Source organism: Nanorana parkeri, unplaced genomic scaffold (genome assembly GCF_000935625.1).
Source record: "Nanorana parkeri isolate BGI_ZX_2015 unplaced genomic scaffold, ASM93562v1 scaffold120, whole genome shotgun sequence".
Taxonomy (NCBI): domain Eukaryota; kingdom Metazoa; phylum Chordata; class Amphibia; order Anura; family Dicroglossidae; genus Nanorana; species Nanorana parkeri.
The window spans coordinates 1,212,097-1,231,893 of record NW_017306388.1 but is presented as its reverse complement, the minus strand read 5'-3'; the positions used below and the strand labels follow the sequence as shown (position 1 = coordinate 1,231,893).

At 42.2% G+C, this 19,797-nt stretch overlaps 1 protein-coding gene across 1 annotated transcript in view; it reads right to left on the bottom strand.

The window, feature by feature from the left end:
- EFCAB6 (EF-hand calcium binding domain 6) overlaps positions 1 to 19,797 on the bottom strand; it is a 107,724-nt gene that overhangs the window by 9,324 nt on the left and 78,603 nt on the right. The window contains 6 exon segments of the mRNA XM_018553459.1: positions 1,744 to 1,939; positions 10,006 to 10,161; positions 12,457 to 12,684; positions 15,638 to 15,756; positions 16,637 to 16,733; positions 18,649 to 18,884. Of these exon segments, the coding sequence (XP_018408961.1) occupies positions 1,744 to 1,939; positions 10,006 to 10,161; positions 12,457 to 12,684; positions 15,638 to 15,756; positions 16,637 to 16,733; positions 18,649 to 18,884 (1,032 nt within the window).

Genomic DNA, 19,797 nt, shown 5'->3' with positions numbered 1-19,797 from the left:
GCTGGACTTCAAACATTTCTGCCTTTGTTTCTGTTCATTCTGTTCATGATAGGATGAGGACAACATTGTTTTATGGTTCCACGTCAGCTCATAGTGACAAGGACACTGCATTTTTGGCAAGATCAACAGGTATTTCTCTACTTGATTAAAATGAAAACTAATGCAGCCACCATATCTAAGAAATGGAAAGCTGCAATATATTAAATTTTTGTTCTTGGGTTTAGTTATTCTTCAAAAAGAACATGTAACAATTGAAATATGGGAGCCAGCATTGCCGCCTTGGCCTTTAAAGGGGCAGGCTCTTCATCTGGGACTGCCGCACTGATTTACAGACTTTGAATCATCAAGATTCAAGTAGCACTTAAAGTGACTTTATTGCTACTTTAAAAAAATATCTATAAAAGAGCTCCATGTAAAGAAAGCTATGAATAATTCCCTGTCACACTGTCCGTGCACCCTAACTCCATTTCATCGAAGGTCTAAGCTTGCTAAGAAAAATCTTCATCCTCGAGCACTGGTTGGTTGATTGGACCATGGCTCTGTGTTTTTTTTCCACTGACCCCTGTGTCCTGCAGTTACATGAAGGCTGACAGAGGAAACCACAGAGAGCAACAGGGGATGCCAGCATCCGACAATCACGGAAGTGCAGAAGTGTCGATTGGTGAACATTCTGCAGCACAGCTTGGATCTTCGATGTCCCATATGGGGGCAAAGGTAAGTATTCGTTTTCTTTGCAGGGAGCTGATTATTTCATTATTTAAAAACTGATTAACAAAAGAGTTTAAGCTTTAAGCCAACTTAAAATGTGCTTTTAGACAAGTGGCTTGTCACTCAGCAATATCCTATGCCATTTTAACATTATATAGCACACCTTAAAGCCGAACTACAGATAGACCTATAAAAAACAACTGTACTAAAAGTGTGATTATCCTTTAAGTAAACCTAATGTTTTACCCTGTATAGGAAAAGCACATGGTCACTTTAAAGCAGAACGCCGCGCAAACATTTTTTAACCTTTGCATTAGGGCTACCCCCTGCACTGCAAGGGTTAAGTGATCATTTTGCCTCGGGAGCTAAAATAACAAAGTAACAAAGTTATACTCACCGGATCCTCTGAGCCAACTTGTTCTTAGACCGCTCCCTTTAGCCTCGCTCCCCTTCTGCTCCAGCGGTGTAATGTCCTGTGAGTCATCACATACCATACAGTGTATAGGACGAAAGGAAGCCCAGAGCCATTCTATTGCTGGAGCAGAGGAGAAGGCAGGCTAGAGGGAGCGGTGTAGGAGCCAGCCAGGAACACCGTTTGGGCGACTATAACTTTGTTCTTTCAGCTCCCTAAACAAAATGAGCACTTAACCCTTACAGTGGGGGGTAACCCCACTGCATGTGTTAGGATCTGACTTGCTCTGACTTGCTATAAAGCGGATATGTCTTTGATATCATTAGTATTGGAGGAGAGGTTGGCAACCACAATGACTTTTAACTTTATGCCAGATTTTTTTTACACCTTGTATTTATGTGGCAACAAAATATTACAGGAAAGCCAAGATCTGCAGGTAACTTTAGCTGCTTATAGCTCTGCATCTACAAACTGATTCAACCAGTGGTGTTCACTGAAGGTAACCTCTGCTTATGCATTTTTTATCATATGTCCGGGTATGTACCATGTCTGTATTAATTATACTTCTGCATGTTAGCACCGAGAAACCAGTCCATGGAGCAAGTTCAAAGTTCCCCTCTTACTTTATACAGCTTGTCCTTTGATGTTTTTACTGCTTCTTTCAGCCGAACAAGGATCTTCTGTGGGCTGAGAGCCTGCAGGTCCTCTGTTGGCACGATCAGCTCTTGCCTTTGTCCATACTTAGAAGCCCTTCCATCATCAATCATCCTTAAAAAGTCGAAATAAGACAGCTTGCTGTCTATCGCTCTCAGCCTTAGCCTGGTGGGAACATAAAACACACAGGATGGGTACGGTATAGAAAACAATAAACACAATCCCTCATTTTGAGTCCTGCACAGCTATTGACAGTAATTTAAGAGGTAGATCATACATTATGGATGGGGGTGATCAAAGCTTTATCGACTGCTCCCTATTCTTCTTTTAGAAAGAAACAGTCAGGCATATTTTATAACACAACAAAACTGTATTTTAACAGCAGAAAATGAAAACTAGTTGTAATTCCATAAAAATCGATGCAGCAGATAAATAATGCTTCCGCTGAAATGTAAGAAATGTTCATTCCATATTTTTATTTTCTGCCATTTAGTTTAAAGGTCCATTCACACTATGCCTTGTATAAACACATGTGCAATAATGTAACATGTTGTGGTGTGTTAAGGCAGTCGATTTTACTTTGAATGGGCGAACAGTGAAAACTTAACACATAAAAAACCAGACATGTTTTTCGGCTTTCTAACACAGCGCATCACAATGCCCACAATCAGTATGTGGGCTGTGGTGCTCTGCAGTGCATTTTTACTGTATGTTACTGTAATGTACAGTATTTTGTAAATGGGTCTGGAAAGGGAATTCCAAGCCAACAAACGATTTAGAAGTAAATAAAGTAAATATCCAATATAGGTAATTGTAAAGTTAGAGAGGGGTATCACATTTTTTTAATAAAAACAAACAAACTGAGAGAGAGAATAAGCACTGAGCAGCCAGCAACCACTGCAGCATATTGTTTAAATAAATTATATGAATAGTCAAAATTGAAAATCATATATCCATTTCCACTTTAAATATCAATTATTTCTAGCCTACTATAAGGCCTGGTTCACACCTGAACGTTTTGTAGCGCGTTCAACGCTCGACGAACGCTCTACAAAACGCTCAAACATCTAAATCCCATTGTATTCAATGGGTCTGGTTCACACCTTGCCGTATTTCCGCCCATCCGAACGCGATACAAAACGGCCTACGCCCAAAGAAGTACATGTACTTCTTTGGGGCGTTCTGGTCTCGCGTTTCTATTGGGATACAGCCAAGTAGCCCACGGAAAAAACGGTAAAAACGAGCAACGCAAACCGCGCGACAAATGCGCATATTCAATACGCCTAGGTGTGAACCCAGCCTAAATTTTAAACATTCTGCAGTTTAAAAATGTACTTTTTGCCCCGTGACTATGCACTGCTGTGCCACCCAAATCACAGAGCCTGCTGTGTGAACTACCGAGGTGCTGAAGAGGAGGTACAGTCAGTACAGAAAAATTCACATGTGACATTATCATTGCTTGCCGACAGCAAGCTACCTTGGGATATGCAGTCTTTAGAAAATAGTAAACCAAAGGATTGAGCAGAGGAGAAGCTGCAAAGCATGCAGGGAATCCAGGAAATTGTTGAAAAAGATGTCCAGCAGATAGACAGCGCTCACAACATGAAAGGAGAATTTTCATGAAAGCTTGCATTGAACTGTCAAAAATAACATTTCTATCGCCATTACAATGCTGATGTAGTGTAATGAAAGTGTATTTGGTTTCATTAGATCTCATTTAAGCCTGGCCTTGCATAAAAACATAGTCAAAGTCATATGTAGGTTTATTATGGCCTATCACTATTGCTCAGCAATGATCCAATCCTTCCTTGTCCATGTTCAGTTTAAAGTTGGCCCTACAGAATCTTATACTTTCCTTCCCTTCACTCTTCTATCTCTACATTTCCAGAAGTGAACAAAAGAAGCACGATGTAAACTCCAAGTTGATCCCAATCACAGCCTGCACAGGGCTCAGGGCTCTTTTCCTGTCCCCATGTGACAAAGTTGATGTTTCTGCAATTGCCATCCACCAGCTCTGGCAAATGGGTGAAGGCTGAGTGAATCCCATGATCCACTATAACTAGAAATAACATGCATTTCTGTTTGTTTGTAGCGGCAAATGGATTAGTGGGGGAGCAAAGGAAAGGCAAAGAGGATGTATAAATACACCTATTGCTTCACCCTGCATGGTAAAGTTTGAGGTTTTATTTAAAGAGACCCTGTGTCACCAGACCATTCATTTCAATAGAAATCTTCCCATAAGATTGTATGTTTTTGCATGTTGTTTTTGCATGTTTTTTTTACCAGTAAAAACCTCCATTGTGTAGACATCCACCCACTGCTGTGGGGCATCGCTAGCTTGGATGTGATGTGTGTAGCCCCAGAAGACTCAGAGCTGTCACTTAAGTGATACCTTATAGGTTTCCCCTTCACTCCTCCCCCAGCAACTACATAAAAGGTTCTGTAGGAAGATGTGGGGTGGGGAAAGGAGATGGGCCAGCATAGAAAGTAATTAAGCCACTCTAAAAAAAGGAAACATGGCGGGAGGAAGAAGGAACTGTGGCTGTGCTTGGGAATTGACTCTTTCTGAAGTAGTAATGTTTTCTAGCAAGTTCAAAGGCACATTGCAAGTGAATAAAACATAATGTATGGAAAAGAAAAAAAATGCAAGTAAGCATTTACAATATTTGATTTTTCTGTGCTTTCATACACAATTTATTAAGTTGGTGACAGGGTCTCTTTAATGAAAACAAATAGGCAGAGTACAGCGAACACTGCAAAAAGAATATAGCTGAATTTGTCAGCATAGGAAGAAAGGAAAGAAGGAACAAGGAAGGAATGCAGAAAGGAAGGAAATTATGAAGGAAGAGAGAAAAGAAGGTTGATTTGAGTTATTATGATAATAGTACTATGTGTAAACATTTTTGAGGTAAAAAACAACTTTTTCAGCACAATAAAGAATCAATTGCAGTACAAAGAACAGCGAGGAGTGAGCGCACAGTAGAACAGAGAGGTACATGTCTCATAACACACTTAGTCCTTGGCTTAAACAAAGAAGTAAATTACCATCGGGGCTTTTTACTCTCTGTACATTCTGCTATATCTCTCCTTCCCAGATATTACAATCTGTATTCCGACATATCAGCCTCCTTTAGGCAGCACATGTAATTATGTAGTGAATACAATAAAACAAACAAGTACGGCAATATCCCTCGACCCTGTGCGGTGCTGCAGCTTGTTAGAGAGATATGTTGGGTAATGCTGAATACACATTGTAAAGTCGATCTAATAAATATTAATATTTGTTCAATGCGAAGGATGACGGAGGGAATTTGCCTGGAAGCGGTAAGCAAGAAAAGCTTTGCTTTTGGTGGCCTGGGAACGCGTGGGAGAACCAGCCGAGCGTCCGCCATGTTCCAAACATCTGCTGCGTGTACTGCAGGAGAGTTGGCAGTGCCCCCGTGCAGCTGCCAGGGTGTCTCATGTGCTCCAGTCAGCTGCTGGATTTCCCCTTTATGTTTAACCAATATCTGAGGCGCTGGGTATAGGGCAAGCACAATAGAAGTGTCTAATCAGAGAAACGAACCTTTAAATGACTCCCATAGACTCAACACGCTCTCATTTACCCTGTATTATACTGTACATCTGCTGAATGCATGACAATCAGCCCTCATTCGGCAGAAGAATAAACCAGAGGCTGGCTCAATAAATAGAGTTTATAGCCATCTATTGAGTGGTAATCATAGTCTTTAGCACACTTCAGTGTAACCCCATATTACAGCTCACAAACAGGAGAGACATTATTTGCAATATTTAGCCTATTCTGTGGGGAAACGTGTGTGTCACTTTTGTACTGACTGAGGTCAGTCTACTCTCTTAGGTCAGCAAAAGATATCGACTACTTCAAGCTTAAAGCTAAACTATATACACAGTTGAAATAATTGGAGGATTGGACATTGGCAAACAAAAAAAACTGTAGGCCTGCCCAGGATTAGCCCTCCTTCTACAAGCATGCCTCAGTTTTGTAGTAAATTCATTATGATCACACAGGAATGGGGCCTGTGTCCCTCAATGGACGACAAGAAAAGGATTTTATGGTGTGTACAAAAATCTTTTTTTTTTTGCCCATTCAGAGCCACAGAAGGGCAACACAGCAAACAAATGCTAACAGGCCAACGACATAAAAGAAAAGTGGGAACTGCTTGAATCTCAGTGAGCTGTCTGAAGGACCTTATGCCTGAAGCTGGCCACAACATTCACCTAGTTGAGCTCAGAGAAGACCAGGTGGCAGCCTGGCAAATCCTGTAAATAGTGGCTTGATGCCAAAAAGTTCAAGAAGCACTCACAGATCTAGTAGATTGTGCCTTCACAGGAAAGGGTGGAACCTAATCTTTTGGACCATAAGATCCAATAATGAGACACCTAGAGATGGTGGAACAAGAAGCTGGTGCTCACTCAAGGGGACCACCCAGGATGACAAAGAGGAATCAATCTTTCTGAAAGAAGGAGTGGCTGAGAGACTCTCACAGCACAAACTACATCAAGCCAATGGAATCAAAGTTATCATTTACAGAACTAGAGCTGGATGGGTCTAGTTCTAGATGGATGAAAGAAAGAAAGATAGACATAGGGGTCTATTCACGAAGCTGCCGAAGGATCTGGCCGTAGCTTCGGCCGATCCTTCGGCTAGCTTCGGCCCCAGGACGCTGACTCGAGTATAAGCCGAGGGGGGCATTTTTCAGCACAAAAAATGTGCTGAAAAACTCGGCTTACACTCGAGTATATACGGTACCCCCTATAATAAGGATACAGCAAGGGAGGTAAACAAAAAATGGAGATATAGAGGAAGTCTGAAGCATTAGACACGTGTAATGCGTTTCGCTCCAAATTGAAATTCATACGAATATCTGTAAATTTGGACATTCGGATGCATCCAAAATTACGAATGACAACTAGCATTGTACCCGCCCTCTGCTGCAGTTCCCCATCAGGTCCATCAGCAGATTGAAATAGCCAATAGTAATGTCCCAATGATTTTCAATGGGAAATTCTTTTTTTTTTTTTTCTATTCTGACAGCGCGTGTCAGAATAAAGAAAAAAAGACACAGCCCTGTTTCTCTCATTGGCGGCCGGGAGCGGGAGGCTCCCAGAGCGCCTGGGAGATTTTTTTTCTCTTTTTCCTTTTACAGCAGCAGAGCCGCCGGACAATAGGAAACTATTGGGCGGAGCTAGCTGTCACTGCTAGCTCCACACAATCATTTGCTATTTACTTTTTTCACTCTTTTTCTGTTCTGCTCAGTACCTCTGAGGGACCGAGCAGAACAGCCGAGCCGAATGCCGCTCGGCGGCATTCGGCTATTCACTCACTGCTGTTCGGGATCTTTAAGAATAGCCCGAACAGCAGTGAGTAGCCTGCCGGGGGTTCGGCTCAGCCGATCCAGATGTTGGATCGGCTGAGTCGAACTCCTTCTGCACTTGTTCGGCTGAGCATGTTCGGCCGACCTGAAGCCACGCGAAGCAAGCCGATGTACGGCTGATTTCAGCCGTTGTACGGCTGAAATTAGGCGTACCAGCCTGAAGTGAATAGCCGAACAGTGTTCGGCTCACTTCACTTCAGATCGGTCATTCACTCGGCTGCCCTCGGCAGCTTCGTGAATAGACCCCATAGTTTAAGTCCTGGGCTTCAATACCACCTGGTCTCTATGCAAAACCAGAAAAGGTTCCCTACAGGATAAAGTGTCCAGTTCAGACACTTGCCTTGCAGTGGTGATAGCTACAAGGAATACAATCTTGTGGGTAAAAGTGAGGAATGTCTATAAAGGATTCATATGCCAGTTTGTTAGGCGCAGAGAAAAACAGATTCAGATGCCATGAAGTTACAGGGGAACAAACAAGGAGAACTTCATGGGCGATTCCCTGTACAAAGGTCTTAATCAAGGAGTGAGAGTCCAACAGTCTCCTAAACAAGACAGAAAAGGCAGAAACCTGACCTTTGATAGAGCTGAGAGGCAAACGCTGGTGCAGACCCAGCTGTAAAAAGGATTCATCCCACAAAGAAATTCCTAGGGTGAAAGCCCTAGTAATCACATGCTCCTTCACTCCTCTGATGACCAAGTCCCCTGTTCCAACAAGGTGGCCAGGACTCCTCCCTAGTCCAACCAGCTGCCATCCATTGAAATAATCCTACAAAAGACGGGAAGGAAGGACTGCCACCAAGAGGGGATAAACTCTAGGAGCATAGGGCAAGAGACCTGAAAGCTCTAGCAGGTAAAGGTTGGATGGCCAGAGATGACCTTCACTGAAGGTGGGCAGCAGGAACGGATGGAAGATCAAAGTTCCTCGTCGCTCTTTGCAAAGCTGAAGTAGCAGGTAGATTCTTTCCCAATGCTGTATGGTAGGAAAGAGAACTTGAGAGCGTGTGCAACACTCCACCCAGTAGATGACATAAGCAGTCCTACAGCAGTAACCTCTTCTGCGGTGGCATTTTAGAGGTGTCCAGTGACCTATGTACTTAAAACAGTGCCCAGTACTTGGCTCAACCACCCCATTTAAAATGGAATCCATCAAAGAAAGGGCAAGTGCTGAAGAAATGCCAGCTGATCTGGACCTAAAAGTGCCCCACAGATAACTTTTACCAGAACAAAGTTTGGAAAGGGTCTTATGCAGATCCCAGTGCCCGGAGGTCACTTCCAGGCTATCCCCGCAACATCAAATTCAGTGGGGTCTGGACGTGGCACTCCAAGAGCCAATCTGGGGGCAGCCATGGAATATAGCCGCAATTGGAGAGACCAGCCCAAGCAACAGTGTAGAAAAGAAGATGTTGAAGAATAAGAAAAAATGATGCTAGCAAAAGGGTTAGTCTTTTCCACAACAGAGCTGAAGAAAAGATGTCCATCCTCCCAGGACTCTAGCAAAAAACAGAGGCATGGTGGTAGCAGGAGTGGTTATCCTGGCCTACAGATTTACAATTTAGAGATATACAATTTTTGAGTTTTACAAAAACACCTCTGCTTGCCACCTATAGGATACCTTATACTTTAAATCAGATATATACTGTATCAAATCAACAATATAAATAGCCATTCCATGGTTCATTATATGTTCACTGATGGCAACTGAGGTCAGGTGCAAGCCTTTAGCCAATTAGGGCTTCACAAGGTGCATTGCCTTGTGGGGCGTTCAGCGGTTGAACAGACCACCGAACGCCCTGATAGTTCGTGTGTTCGGCGAACACATGAACTAGCGATGTTCGAGTTGAACTCAAAGTCGACTCGAACATCCAGCCCATCCCTAGTCCCAACATGATTACAATTCAAAATAATGCATTGTATTTGATATATAAAAATATAGCATGCAGTCTAAGACAATTTTAAAAATGAATTGTATACAACAATCACCAAGATATACAATTTTTGAGTTCTACAAAAACACCTCTGCTTGCCACCTATAGGATACATTATACTTTAAATCGGATATATACTGTATCAAATCAACAATATAAATAGCCATTCCATGGTTCATTATATGTTCACTGATGGCAACTGTAGAACCGAAGCAGCAGGTAATTCACAGAGTCAAAAGGTGTATATAAAGTGACTGCTACACGTCCGAGACAGAAACCTCCCTGATGGGGAGCCACAGGGAGACCCAATGGGCTGTATATCTATCTGACTGTCTTTCATAAAGAACGTATACAGTACTTGTTATCTTATAACCATAAGTAATAGATCGCTGCTATGGTCCTGGACTTGATGGCCTTAGCGGACCTAGACTTCTTTTTGCTAGATACAGCAAATGCATTGAGCACCTGTGACAAAAAATATTTTAATTGCCTCATTTTGGCTCCTTCTTCAGGTGCTATTTTGGCAAAGAGGCCTCCATAGATGAACAATACCTATATACGGGGACAGGGTAAGGTTCTTTACATTACAAAATAACTCGGGCAATATGTTTACACATTCTCTATTTTGTTATTTATAGTGCCAATGTAGGTTATACTATTAACTTTTGTTTTAGGGCCTGTGTCGGTGAGATTTTGTTCACTTTGCATATTTTACATACTCATACCAGTCAGAAAAAGCTCAAATGCACCTGTAAATTAATTGTGAATGATCTCAGGGTGATGTCAAACTGATGCTATCGACACAGTACTTTATTCATGCAACCTCCATGTCACCAGAACTGCATGTAAAATTTGGGATATAAATGTGTATCACAATAAAAAATGTCAGCATATGCAACCCTTTGATTACCTGTATAAGAGATTGAGGAACTGATCATCACTGAGGTCAAAGTTCAGCTCCTGAAGCATTCTTAGGAAGTCCTGAACAGAGATAAGTCCATCCTTGTTTTTGTCTATTCTAGCAAAGGCTGCAGCAAAGTCAGGATAATACTCTCTGAACTTGTCTCTGTGGACAAAGAAAGAAGTAGGAAATGTAAGTTTAACTAATGAGGGTGCTGGAAGGGTAGATCAGTAGCCTCACATCAATATTATTTGGTGCTGCTCCATTCCTTCCAATTAGCCTTCATAAAATACAGCAGTGAAAATATCAGAAGTACATGTTTGTGACCATTGTCAATTGTCCATGTACAGTTAGTTTCCAGTATCTTGCTCTCCATGATGGATCACATTTCAATTTACTTTACTGCATTTGGAAAAGGAACAAGACAATAAAGCAGGGAAGCTAACTTTGAAGTATTATGCACAGATGCTCAGAGTGTAAGGCATCATAGACCAGGCTTAGACCATTGGTGGTCAATTTACTTGATATATATTAGCAAAGGACACAATATTCACTGTATGTAATGCTATAGAAGACTACCAAAAACTTGATACACAAACAAATTGCTCAGAAACTGCGGACAGAAAAGATGATTACAGATTGGAAACATGCTACAGGAGTGATTAGAGACTGCTACAAAAGACAGTCGGAGACTGGGGACATCAATATCAATAGTGATTTCTATCATTAGGGCCCTATTACAATTCCATGCTCTCAGCCAGATTCATTATAAAAGGTCATGAGAAAAAATACATAAAAAAGAAAAGGGAATGGGCAGCACAGAAAAAGTAAGAAAGTGTGAAATAAATAAATACAGCCATTTAACTAGTAGAAGCCAGTCAAATGTAATATTTTTACTTTATTTGTACTTAGGGAAACGCTTGCTAGTGGCTTTTGGGGCTCAAGGGTCAGGTGATGAGTACTAACAAGCTGCATGTGGCCCCCTAGGCAGCAAAATGGCCACCAGTAACATACACAATAAATCAGAGCTAAAGCTGTTCAAAGACATTGGAGTTAAAGGAGAACTATGACGTGAGTGCTTTTCACTCACCTCATAATTCTAGCCGACCTGTGACAATGAGACTGTCACAGGTCGGCTCAGTAGATCGGGAAGTGAGCGAACACATACCCGCGTTCACTCACTTCTTGATCCTGTCACAGCTCTCTGCCGTGACAGGGGAGGGACTGGATTCCCCCCTCCCCGCTCCGATCCTCCAGCGCTGACTGGCGGAACGGACGGGGGCGGGTACAGCTGGCTCTGCCTCTAGATAGGCAGAGCCAGCTGTCACTCACGCAGCTGGCCGGATCCAGACATAATTGTCGGGATTCGCTTCAGCTGCGGCGTCTCAGTATACCGCGAGCTGTAGCTCGTGGTATACTGCGGCGTCTCAGTATGCTGAGCTTAGGGTGACGGGAAGACGCTAGTTTGTGTCCTCCCGTTACCCTAAGGAGAACTATGGGGGAAAAGCCCTTACCCCATAGTTCTCCTTTAACACAATATATTGGAAAAACTGTGTGAACACCTCTTTTATATTCAGTTCATGTGTTTACAGTGAAGGGTACGGTTAACTCTACGGCATACAAAGGCATTTTAGACATCTGTTCATTTCTAACCTTGTGGCAACAGTTTGGTGAAGGCCATTTTCTGTTCCAACATGATTCCGCTCCTGTGCACAACACCAGCTCCATGAAGACATGGTTTGATGAGTTTGATGTGGAGCTGCACAAAGCCCTCAACTAAACCCTACTGAACACCTTTGGGATGAATAAGAATGCCAATTGTGAGCCAGGTCTTCTAATACAGTAGTACTTGATCTACCAAATGTTTTTCTAGTTGAATGGGCTCATATTCCCACAGACACCATCCAAAATCCTGTGGAAAGCCTTTATAGTAGAGATGGGGCTGTTATAGCCACACGGGGAATGGCCTACTCCATATTAATACTCATGGTATTTGGAGTAAGATACCCAACAATCTCAAATAGATGTGATGACCAGGTGCCCACAAACTTTTGGCCATATTGCATATTAAGATTTTCCACATCAAGATGGATATTTTGGGGTTGATTTATTAAACACAAATAGGCTATTTATTTTCACCACATCCACTAAGGTAAAGCAAAATTCACTTTGCCGATTTGCTTTTAGTAAATCAACCCCATAATATTTATGGACTACAAACTACACAGTAGAACAGACTTGACTGTGGGTTGCAATGACTGAGTGATTGTTGGGCTATGTAAGTTTTCCCTATAGGGCAAGGAGGGCTTACAAACATCAGCTGTACTCATTACTGCACATCAAGCTTTTTCTAACTTTCAGAAATCTCTACATAGGCAAATGCCAATCCACCTATCTGCCATGGAGAAAAGGCAACAAACAGCACTCATCTGCCAAGTAAGGGAGGCTACTGTTCCTTACTTGACCTGTTGTTCAATATCTTTGATATTCAGAGCACGGGTCTGATGATTGTGGATGGCTTACATGTCCTGGTGGTGCTTCTGCTGTGAGTTGTAATGTTTCTCTAAGGCCTGATGGTTGTCTTCTAAAATACGTTTGCTTGGACCGCTGTCTCCAGATGCAAAGTTCACTCCTAATTTCTGGAGGAATTCCTGGTGGGTGAGGTGGCCCTTTGCTTCTGGATCATACCTAGGGATAGAGAAAATACATCCTTTGCAAAAAAAAAAAACTGTTTATGACAACAACAGAACACCAGGGTGTCACCAGAGGTCTATGTACACAGAACTTTTGTTTGTCAGAAATGCTTTCCACTTTATACAAATCAATGTGTACACTCCATTCAGCTCCCTGCAAGACAGCATGGTCCGCTGCACTGCTGTGCAGCAACCTGCAGTGGGATCCAGTGCACTGTGAAAAAATGCAGCATGTTTCTTTTTTTTGTTTTTGCAGTACAATGCCCCACCCATTACACCTGTGTAGTGGTGTAAATGGGACACATAGAAAACAATAGTTTTCTATGTGTCCCAGCAGTGACCTACGTTAATCCCGTGCAGTACAATGCAGGTCACTGCTAGATGTGTGAATGATGCATTACAGAACTGCATCAATTTGTGCCGTCTATATCAGCCTGGAGGTTAGCTTTAATAAAAATATCCTTTATTATCATTATTCTTTTTTTTACGCTGTATTATTATTATTATTTTTACCCTGTATTATTATTATTTTTTACGCTGTATTATTATTATTTTTTACGCTGTATTATTATTATTATTTTTACCCTGCATTATAAAAAAAATTTCTGCACAGTTTAATATGTGTAATGTTTTTTTAAGACGTTTTCAGTCAGCACCGAAAACCAATCCAGCTTCGCTCCCATCAAGGTACTTTATTATTTTTCTACTCTTGGTAAAAGCCAGACACTTTGTTCTGTTTCCAATAAAGAATTTTAAATGCTTGCTACACTCTCCGTTTTTTTTTTTTTTCTTAATCTTTGCTCATTTATAAATGAATTATACATTATCCACTGCGGATACAAAAGCAAGAGTTTTTACAAAAGGATTCCGCTTTGCCTATTATATGTTATAACAAAGCTTGGCCCATGAACGAAAAACCTGTTTATATGTATTAAAAGATGGAATGCGTCTTTTTTACAATTTAATTCTGGTAAATATTACAAAGTAATTTCACATCAGGAATGGAATGCTAATATTTTCTGCATAATAAAAGATTTTCAGGTGTGTGGAATACAGGTCCTTCGGCAAAACACACTTTAGAGAAAGAAAAAAAGAACAAAAAAACAAGAGACGTACTTAATGCATCTGCAACATTATTTTCAGTTGACGTTGTCTTCATTTTTCTGGCTAACATTTATTCTGAGGTTGAAGGAAAAGCCTACTTTCATTTGATAAACACATACCATGCAGTTAATGATTTTCAGGTGAGTGGAACAAAGGTCCATTAAAACCTTCAGCAGAACACACTTAAAAAAATACCAAACACGTACTTAATGTATCTCCGACATCATTATCGGTTGACTTTCCATTTCCCAGGATAACATTTAATCTAAACTTAAAGAGAAACTCGACTTTCTTTTAAAAACAGATACAGTACAACATAGTTGATTTTATTATTCAATAAATTTCAGTATTCTGCAGCCAGTTAGAATTAGAATTCTCATTTCCTTGTTCATGTAATTGCTTTTTTGCACAAGCTTGCAGCTAGATGTTGAAGTGAACCTTTACCCCCTGTGACTTAGGCTTGGTTCACACCTAGGCGTATCGAATATGCGCGTTTGTCGCGCGTTTCGTGTCACGTGATTTGCGGTAAAAAAGTTTCCGAGGGCTACCTGGCTGTATCCCAATGGATACGCGCGACAAAAACGCCCCAAAGAAGCTCCTGTGCTTCTTTGAATGTAGGGTGTTTTGTAGCGCGTTCATACGGCTACATCGCTGGGCCCTGTCCCCCTTACATCACTTCTCTGACTTCACCACTCCGCCTCCTCTTCCGTCACCGGGCCCCGCCTCCTCCTCCACTGCCGACGCCGGGCCAAGCACCCTCCAACACAGCTGCTGGCGGTAACTGACACAGCAGCAGCTGTGAGGAGGAACACGCCGCTGTAAAGATCACTGACAGGTTATTAGTGATCTAAAAGCCACACGTTCCTCCTCTCACCGCCAGTGACAGCCAGCAGACTGCGATGCCATAGCGACCCAGGTGGCCAGCATGGTATCAGGGGGATGTCCTGGCCGGGCCCCCCTGTGCCCTATAGTGTAATGGCTCGTTGCCCAGCCTCCTGATTGGTCGGGAAGCTAGCCAATCAGGAAGCCGGGCCCCATGTAATAACGCGACACCCGGCTTTCCGATTGGCCGGGAAGCTGGCTTCATGCTCCCTCGTCACCTCATGGCGTGGGGGCGTGGGAGCATGGAGCCGGCTACCCGGGCAAATCGGGAAGCTGTGCGCCACGTCATTACATGGCACCAGCTTTCCTGATTGGTCAGAAAGCTGGCTCAATGCTTTCTCATCACCTAGTGACGAGAAGCATGGGGATGGCTTCCCTGCTAATCAGGAAGCTGGGTGGCGAGTCATTACACGCTGCCTGGCTTCCTTAAGCGGACTTCCAGTATCGGTACTGCGAGTACCGGGAAAAAAATATCGGTACTCATACTCGATACTGAAATACCGGTATCAGTGCATCCCTAATTCTTTCCACTGACAGCAACAATAGGGTGTTATTCCTTCCACTGACATCAACCATGGGGCGTTATTCTTTCCACTGACACCAACCATGGGGTATTATTCTTTCCACTGATAGTAATCATAATCACTATTATTTCCAGTGGCACCAATCATGGATCACTAATCCTTCAACTGACACCAATGATGGGGTGTTATTCCTCGTCCCACTGAGCAGAGGTCCTAGGCAATTTTGTTTATTTCCACTGACCAACAACCCTGGTGCATGTTTTACTCCCACTGACCACGAGCCTGATGCATTGTTTATTCCCGCTGATCGCTAACAGGCGCATTTTCTACTCCCACTGACCATAGTTTGTCTCCCCACTCCAAGTCTGAATGACAGTAAACCGGCCTTTTGTTAAATAAGTTTGGAGACTCCTGTATTAGAGCTTCTAATAAACTCACCTGCTCCAGAGTTTTTCAAATTCACTAGATGTTAAAGGAAGCGAATATCTGTACAAAACATTCCTCAGATCTTTCTTCTGTATAATTCCGTTTCCTTCACTGTCGATTTCACAGAAGGTCTGTAACAGAACCAAATCAGGTGACACATGGGGTAAAAATAACATATGCTGCAAGAAATCTGCAGAATACAAGTAGCAGAGGTACAAGTTGCAATCTGTTACTTTGTGTACTGAGCAGTATCAGTTTATAAATAGTGGGATCTGACCCAAATGCCTCTGAAACTTTTCTTTTTTGTAACAAAACCCAGCCCTCCTCTGGCCAGAACCCCCAAATGTGGTATCATTCTAAGGTACGGTTGGGAAAACCTTAATATACTACATGAGCAGGAAAGATTGCTGCCTCTCCAGGCAGGTCAGCGTTACAGTCTCTTGTAGGAAAGGCAGAGACATAATTACTTTCCAACTGAAGCTAGTACAAGCCAAGTACAGCCAATGCATCAAGTACAGCCCAAGCATCAAGTGCAGCCAATGCATTTAGGAAGAAAGGCCACCTCCTTCTTCAGGGCTTAACTGTATTCGTTTGTAATTATTTACAGATGAAAATTGCTAGAAAACCTGGTTTAGGCTCAACTGGACTGAAATGTCAGTGTATCCTTGAGACAGTGAAGGCGGTTGAGAGTGCTCTGACTGGTAGCTTCGAGCCAGTAATATCACACACAATGACACAAAATAGCATTGTATTAACTTCACTAGGCCTAGTATGCAGCCCGAGAGTCAGAAGATAACTGCAGTCTGAGGCTTCTCATGACTGATTTCTTGTAAAACCATCCTGCAACCTCCATAAAGCATGTCAATGATGGCGATGACAGCCTCTGTGTTATGTGCTTATGGGAGGTGCTGAGAGGACATCTGACACAAAGGTGTCAGAACAGAGATGTGTGGTGCTGATGCTGAGGACGCTGTGAACTTGCAAACGATGAATTCATGCCACATGGTTTACCTTCGCTAAGTCATGCCATCTGCTTTGTGCCTTTGTCACCAGATAGTAATGAGTTTGCTCGCAGGCCAAATCTGCCCAGTCTTGGCTTTGTTTCAGCCTTGGAGAGAAGAAAACAGAATTCATGTCCAATGACAAAGGCAGTAATAATAAACACTGGTTTTGTATATTTGTACAAATCTTTCTTTACTTTGGACTCCCATTTTAAAAGTATTTTGTTAGTGAAGTAAGAAATATTACATATGAATCTTTTGTGTTCTCATACACAGCTATAGCTATGAGGGCTCCTTTTCACATTTTCTAGGTTGTTTTAGCTACTCTGTTGAAAAAAGCTAGTTGCTTAACAGACCCCAGAAGCTCGAGCTGCAATGTACACACATGTGTGAATAAGTCAGAGCAGTGACTCTTCCCCTAAATCTGTTTATCTCCAATGGAAATTATAATTTGAGACAGAATGTCAAAAGTTCAGCCCCTGCTATACTATTTCTTTAGACAATGCTCAGGTAATCCTTTGTTATAGGTTTTCCCTGTATAAAATGTTCCTTGGTAAAACATAGCAGAGCTCAGCAAAGAAAGTGCAACGGAATAAAGGCTAATGCTAGTGTGGACAAATGACTAAAAAGAAGACCTGCAAATAGGTTCAGTTCAGTACTTTCTTGATGGATCTAATGATAATTTTATTTCAAACAGGTGTCTGCAGTGTGCAAACTTCCCAACCCTACACCACAGGCACCATGTTAATATGTATTCTTTCCCTTGTTTCTCTTCAGAAGGAACGGCCCCTGAAGAGCCAAGCAAGCTTCAGGCAGACATAAATATATGCAAACCAAATACTGTGAGTTAAAGCCTAACTGAACTCTAGTAAGTCATAGCTGAAGCTCTCTAATCAGCAAAACCTTTCCTCCCCCCTGCTGAGCGAACTAGCAATTATGAAAGTAAAGGTCAGCAATGGCAGAGGTCTTGCCAAAGCAAAAAGTTTGCTTTTAAGTCTGCTGCCCAGAAGCACAGTCTAGTCAAAGCTTATACAAAGCTGAGGACTGCCTCCTTGCCAACATTGGACAGCACTAGGCCAATCACCGAGCACCAGTGCTGTCACGTGGAGGAAGGGGAGGGAGTTCTTCTGAAGTCTGAATGGAGTTTTGGGGCAGCGAAGAAAAGTATTAATGTTAAAGCATTAAAGTGAACCTGTTGCTTTGCCCTAGATAAAAAAAACACATGGTTGCTTCAAGAATAACACAAATTGAAAGCAAAGTACAAAGTTTGTTCCACTTGTTTTCTTTGACATTCCAAAAATATTGAGGCAGATTTTTCTAGCCTTAAGAAGCATTTGGCTAAAAAGGGCATCAGTGGTACCCACTCCTATACTCCAGCTTGTCTCCATGCATCCCTTTCTATATATATCTTTTAAGCCTCCTGCTTCCCTGGAGGAGTGGAAAGTACAGTAGTATTGAAAGAAAGACAAGGCAGTCTGGGTCCTATTATGCCTCTTCCCTCTTCTTTGGTTCCGGTGTCCCCACCAGAGATTGGAATGGAGGAGAGAGGGGATTGTCATGCATCCGGCTCTCCTTCCCTGCCCTAGAGCACTTGATCCCCCTAGCACTTGATGCTTGGTAAGTAGTGGGGTGATTATGTACTGGGATGCGCTATGTCCATTGGGATGATCGCCACCGTAAGTGGTTAAAAAATATGTTTATACACATGTCTAAAAATATGTTTAACTTTATCAATGATGTAATAACTTAATTGTATTTATTATCATCAGATTGTGCTGAGAAAGCACTAAAACGAAACGTGTCGGGTCAACACCTGATACGCAAGCCAGTTTCACTGACCACCATGTGGGATTTTTGTATGTCCATCAGGAACTGACTAGGATATGTATAATAATGAACAGTTTTGGCATTTCTGTTTATTTTTGGATATTATCTGGCGGCGTAATAAGGACAAAATGGTTGACCTTCACTATACAATAATGAATTCTTTCATGGAGACAGAGGAATCCACAAAATACTCACGTATTGTATGAGTTTAGCCAGGGGGGAGAGCCCTCTCTTTCTTGTCTTGGTAGTAGGTCCAGGAACGCCGTATAATTCAGATTGGAGGTTAGATTGAGACCCAGCAGGCCCAGCAAACGCTCATACTCCTTCTGGGTGATGATGAACATGAAGCTGTCCAGGAGACGGTGGAAGTCATGCATTGTCAATATGCCATCTCGGTTACTGTCCATTTTATAGAAAGCAGTGTATGTGTCCTAAATGTAGCAGAATCAAATGGGTAAGTCTCTAAACATACTAAACTATAGTGTGTAGAGTTACAAATATGAATGTATACAAATAACTTTCCAAAGGGAGAAATTAATGAATAACCTCCACTTATATCTGTCACACCTGTGAGTGGATGTACTACCGAGTTTTAAAAGCATTATATAACCAATGCCAACAACCTGTGGACAGATCTTTTTCAGTCTACTGGGCCTCATTAGCACTAAGAATCAGTGAAGTGACTGCCCTAAAATTGACTCAGCGAAAAAATTAATTTTTTTGTCTGCCACTGAAACTCCATCCAAGGGTGTCCTAAATTTTGCCATGTGGGCTACTTAGGTAGCAGCTTTGCCAGCACTGACATGGGGATCAATGACTTTGTTGATAATTAAAACCAACACTTACCCTAGCTATAACCCTAATCCCAGTGGCAGACAGAGTCACCAAGGAGCCCCTGTGTAGATCAATTTTTGGGCCACCATTCTACTACTACTGGCCAAGTTAAAGTGACACTAAACTCAGGAGTTAAATCTTCTCTGAATAGGTGCTGACACTGTCCTTCCTTCTGGAGGGTGGCTACTTTTGTTCCCTATGGTCCTTGTATCTGTAAAATAGCCTTGGTATACTACCCTTGCTATAGGCAGAAGCAGGGGTAGTAGGTAAGTATTTTTTTTTTTTGGAGCATTTTCTTTATTGAGGTATGGGGGTCCATCTAGTAAACGATGCTTGCCTTTTGAAACAAGGTCTGCTTAAAATACAAAAAAAATACAAAAACTATGAAAGAGCAAGCTTGTAAACATGTGTAAGACAGCCTTTCTCAGCCAGGGTCACTTCCTCAGGGGTGCCTCGAAATTGTACGCTTTCCTTTGTGCAGGTAAATGGATGACACTAATTCGGTAGGAT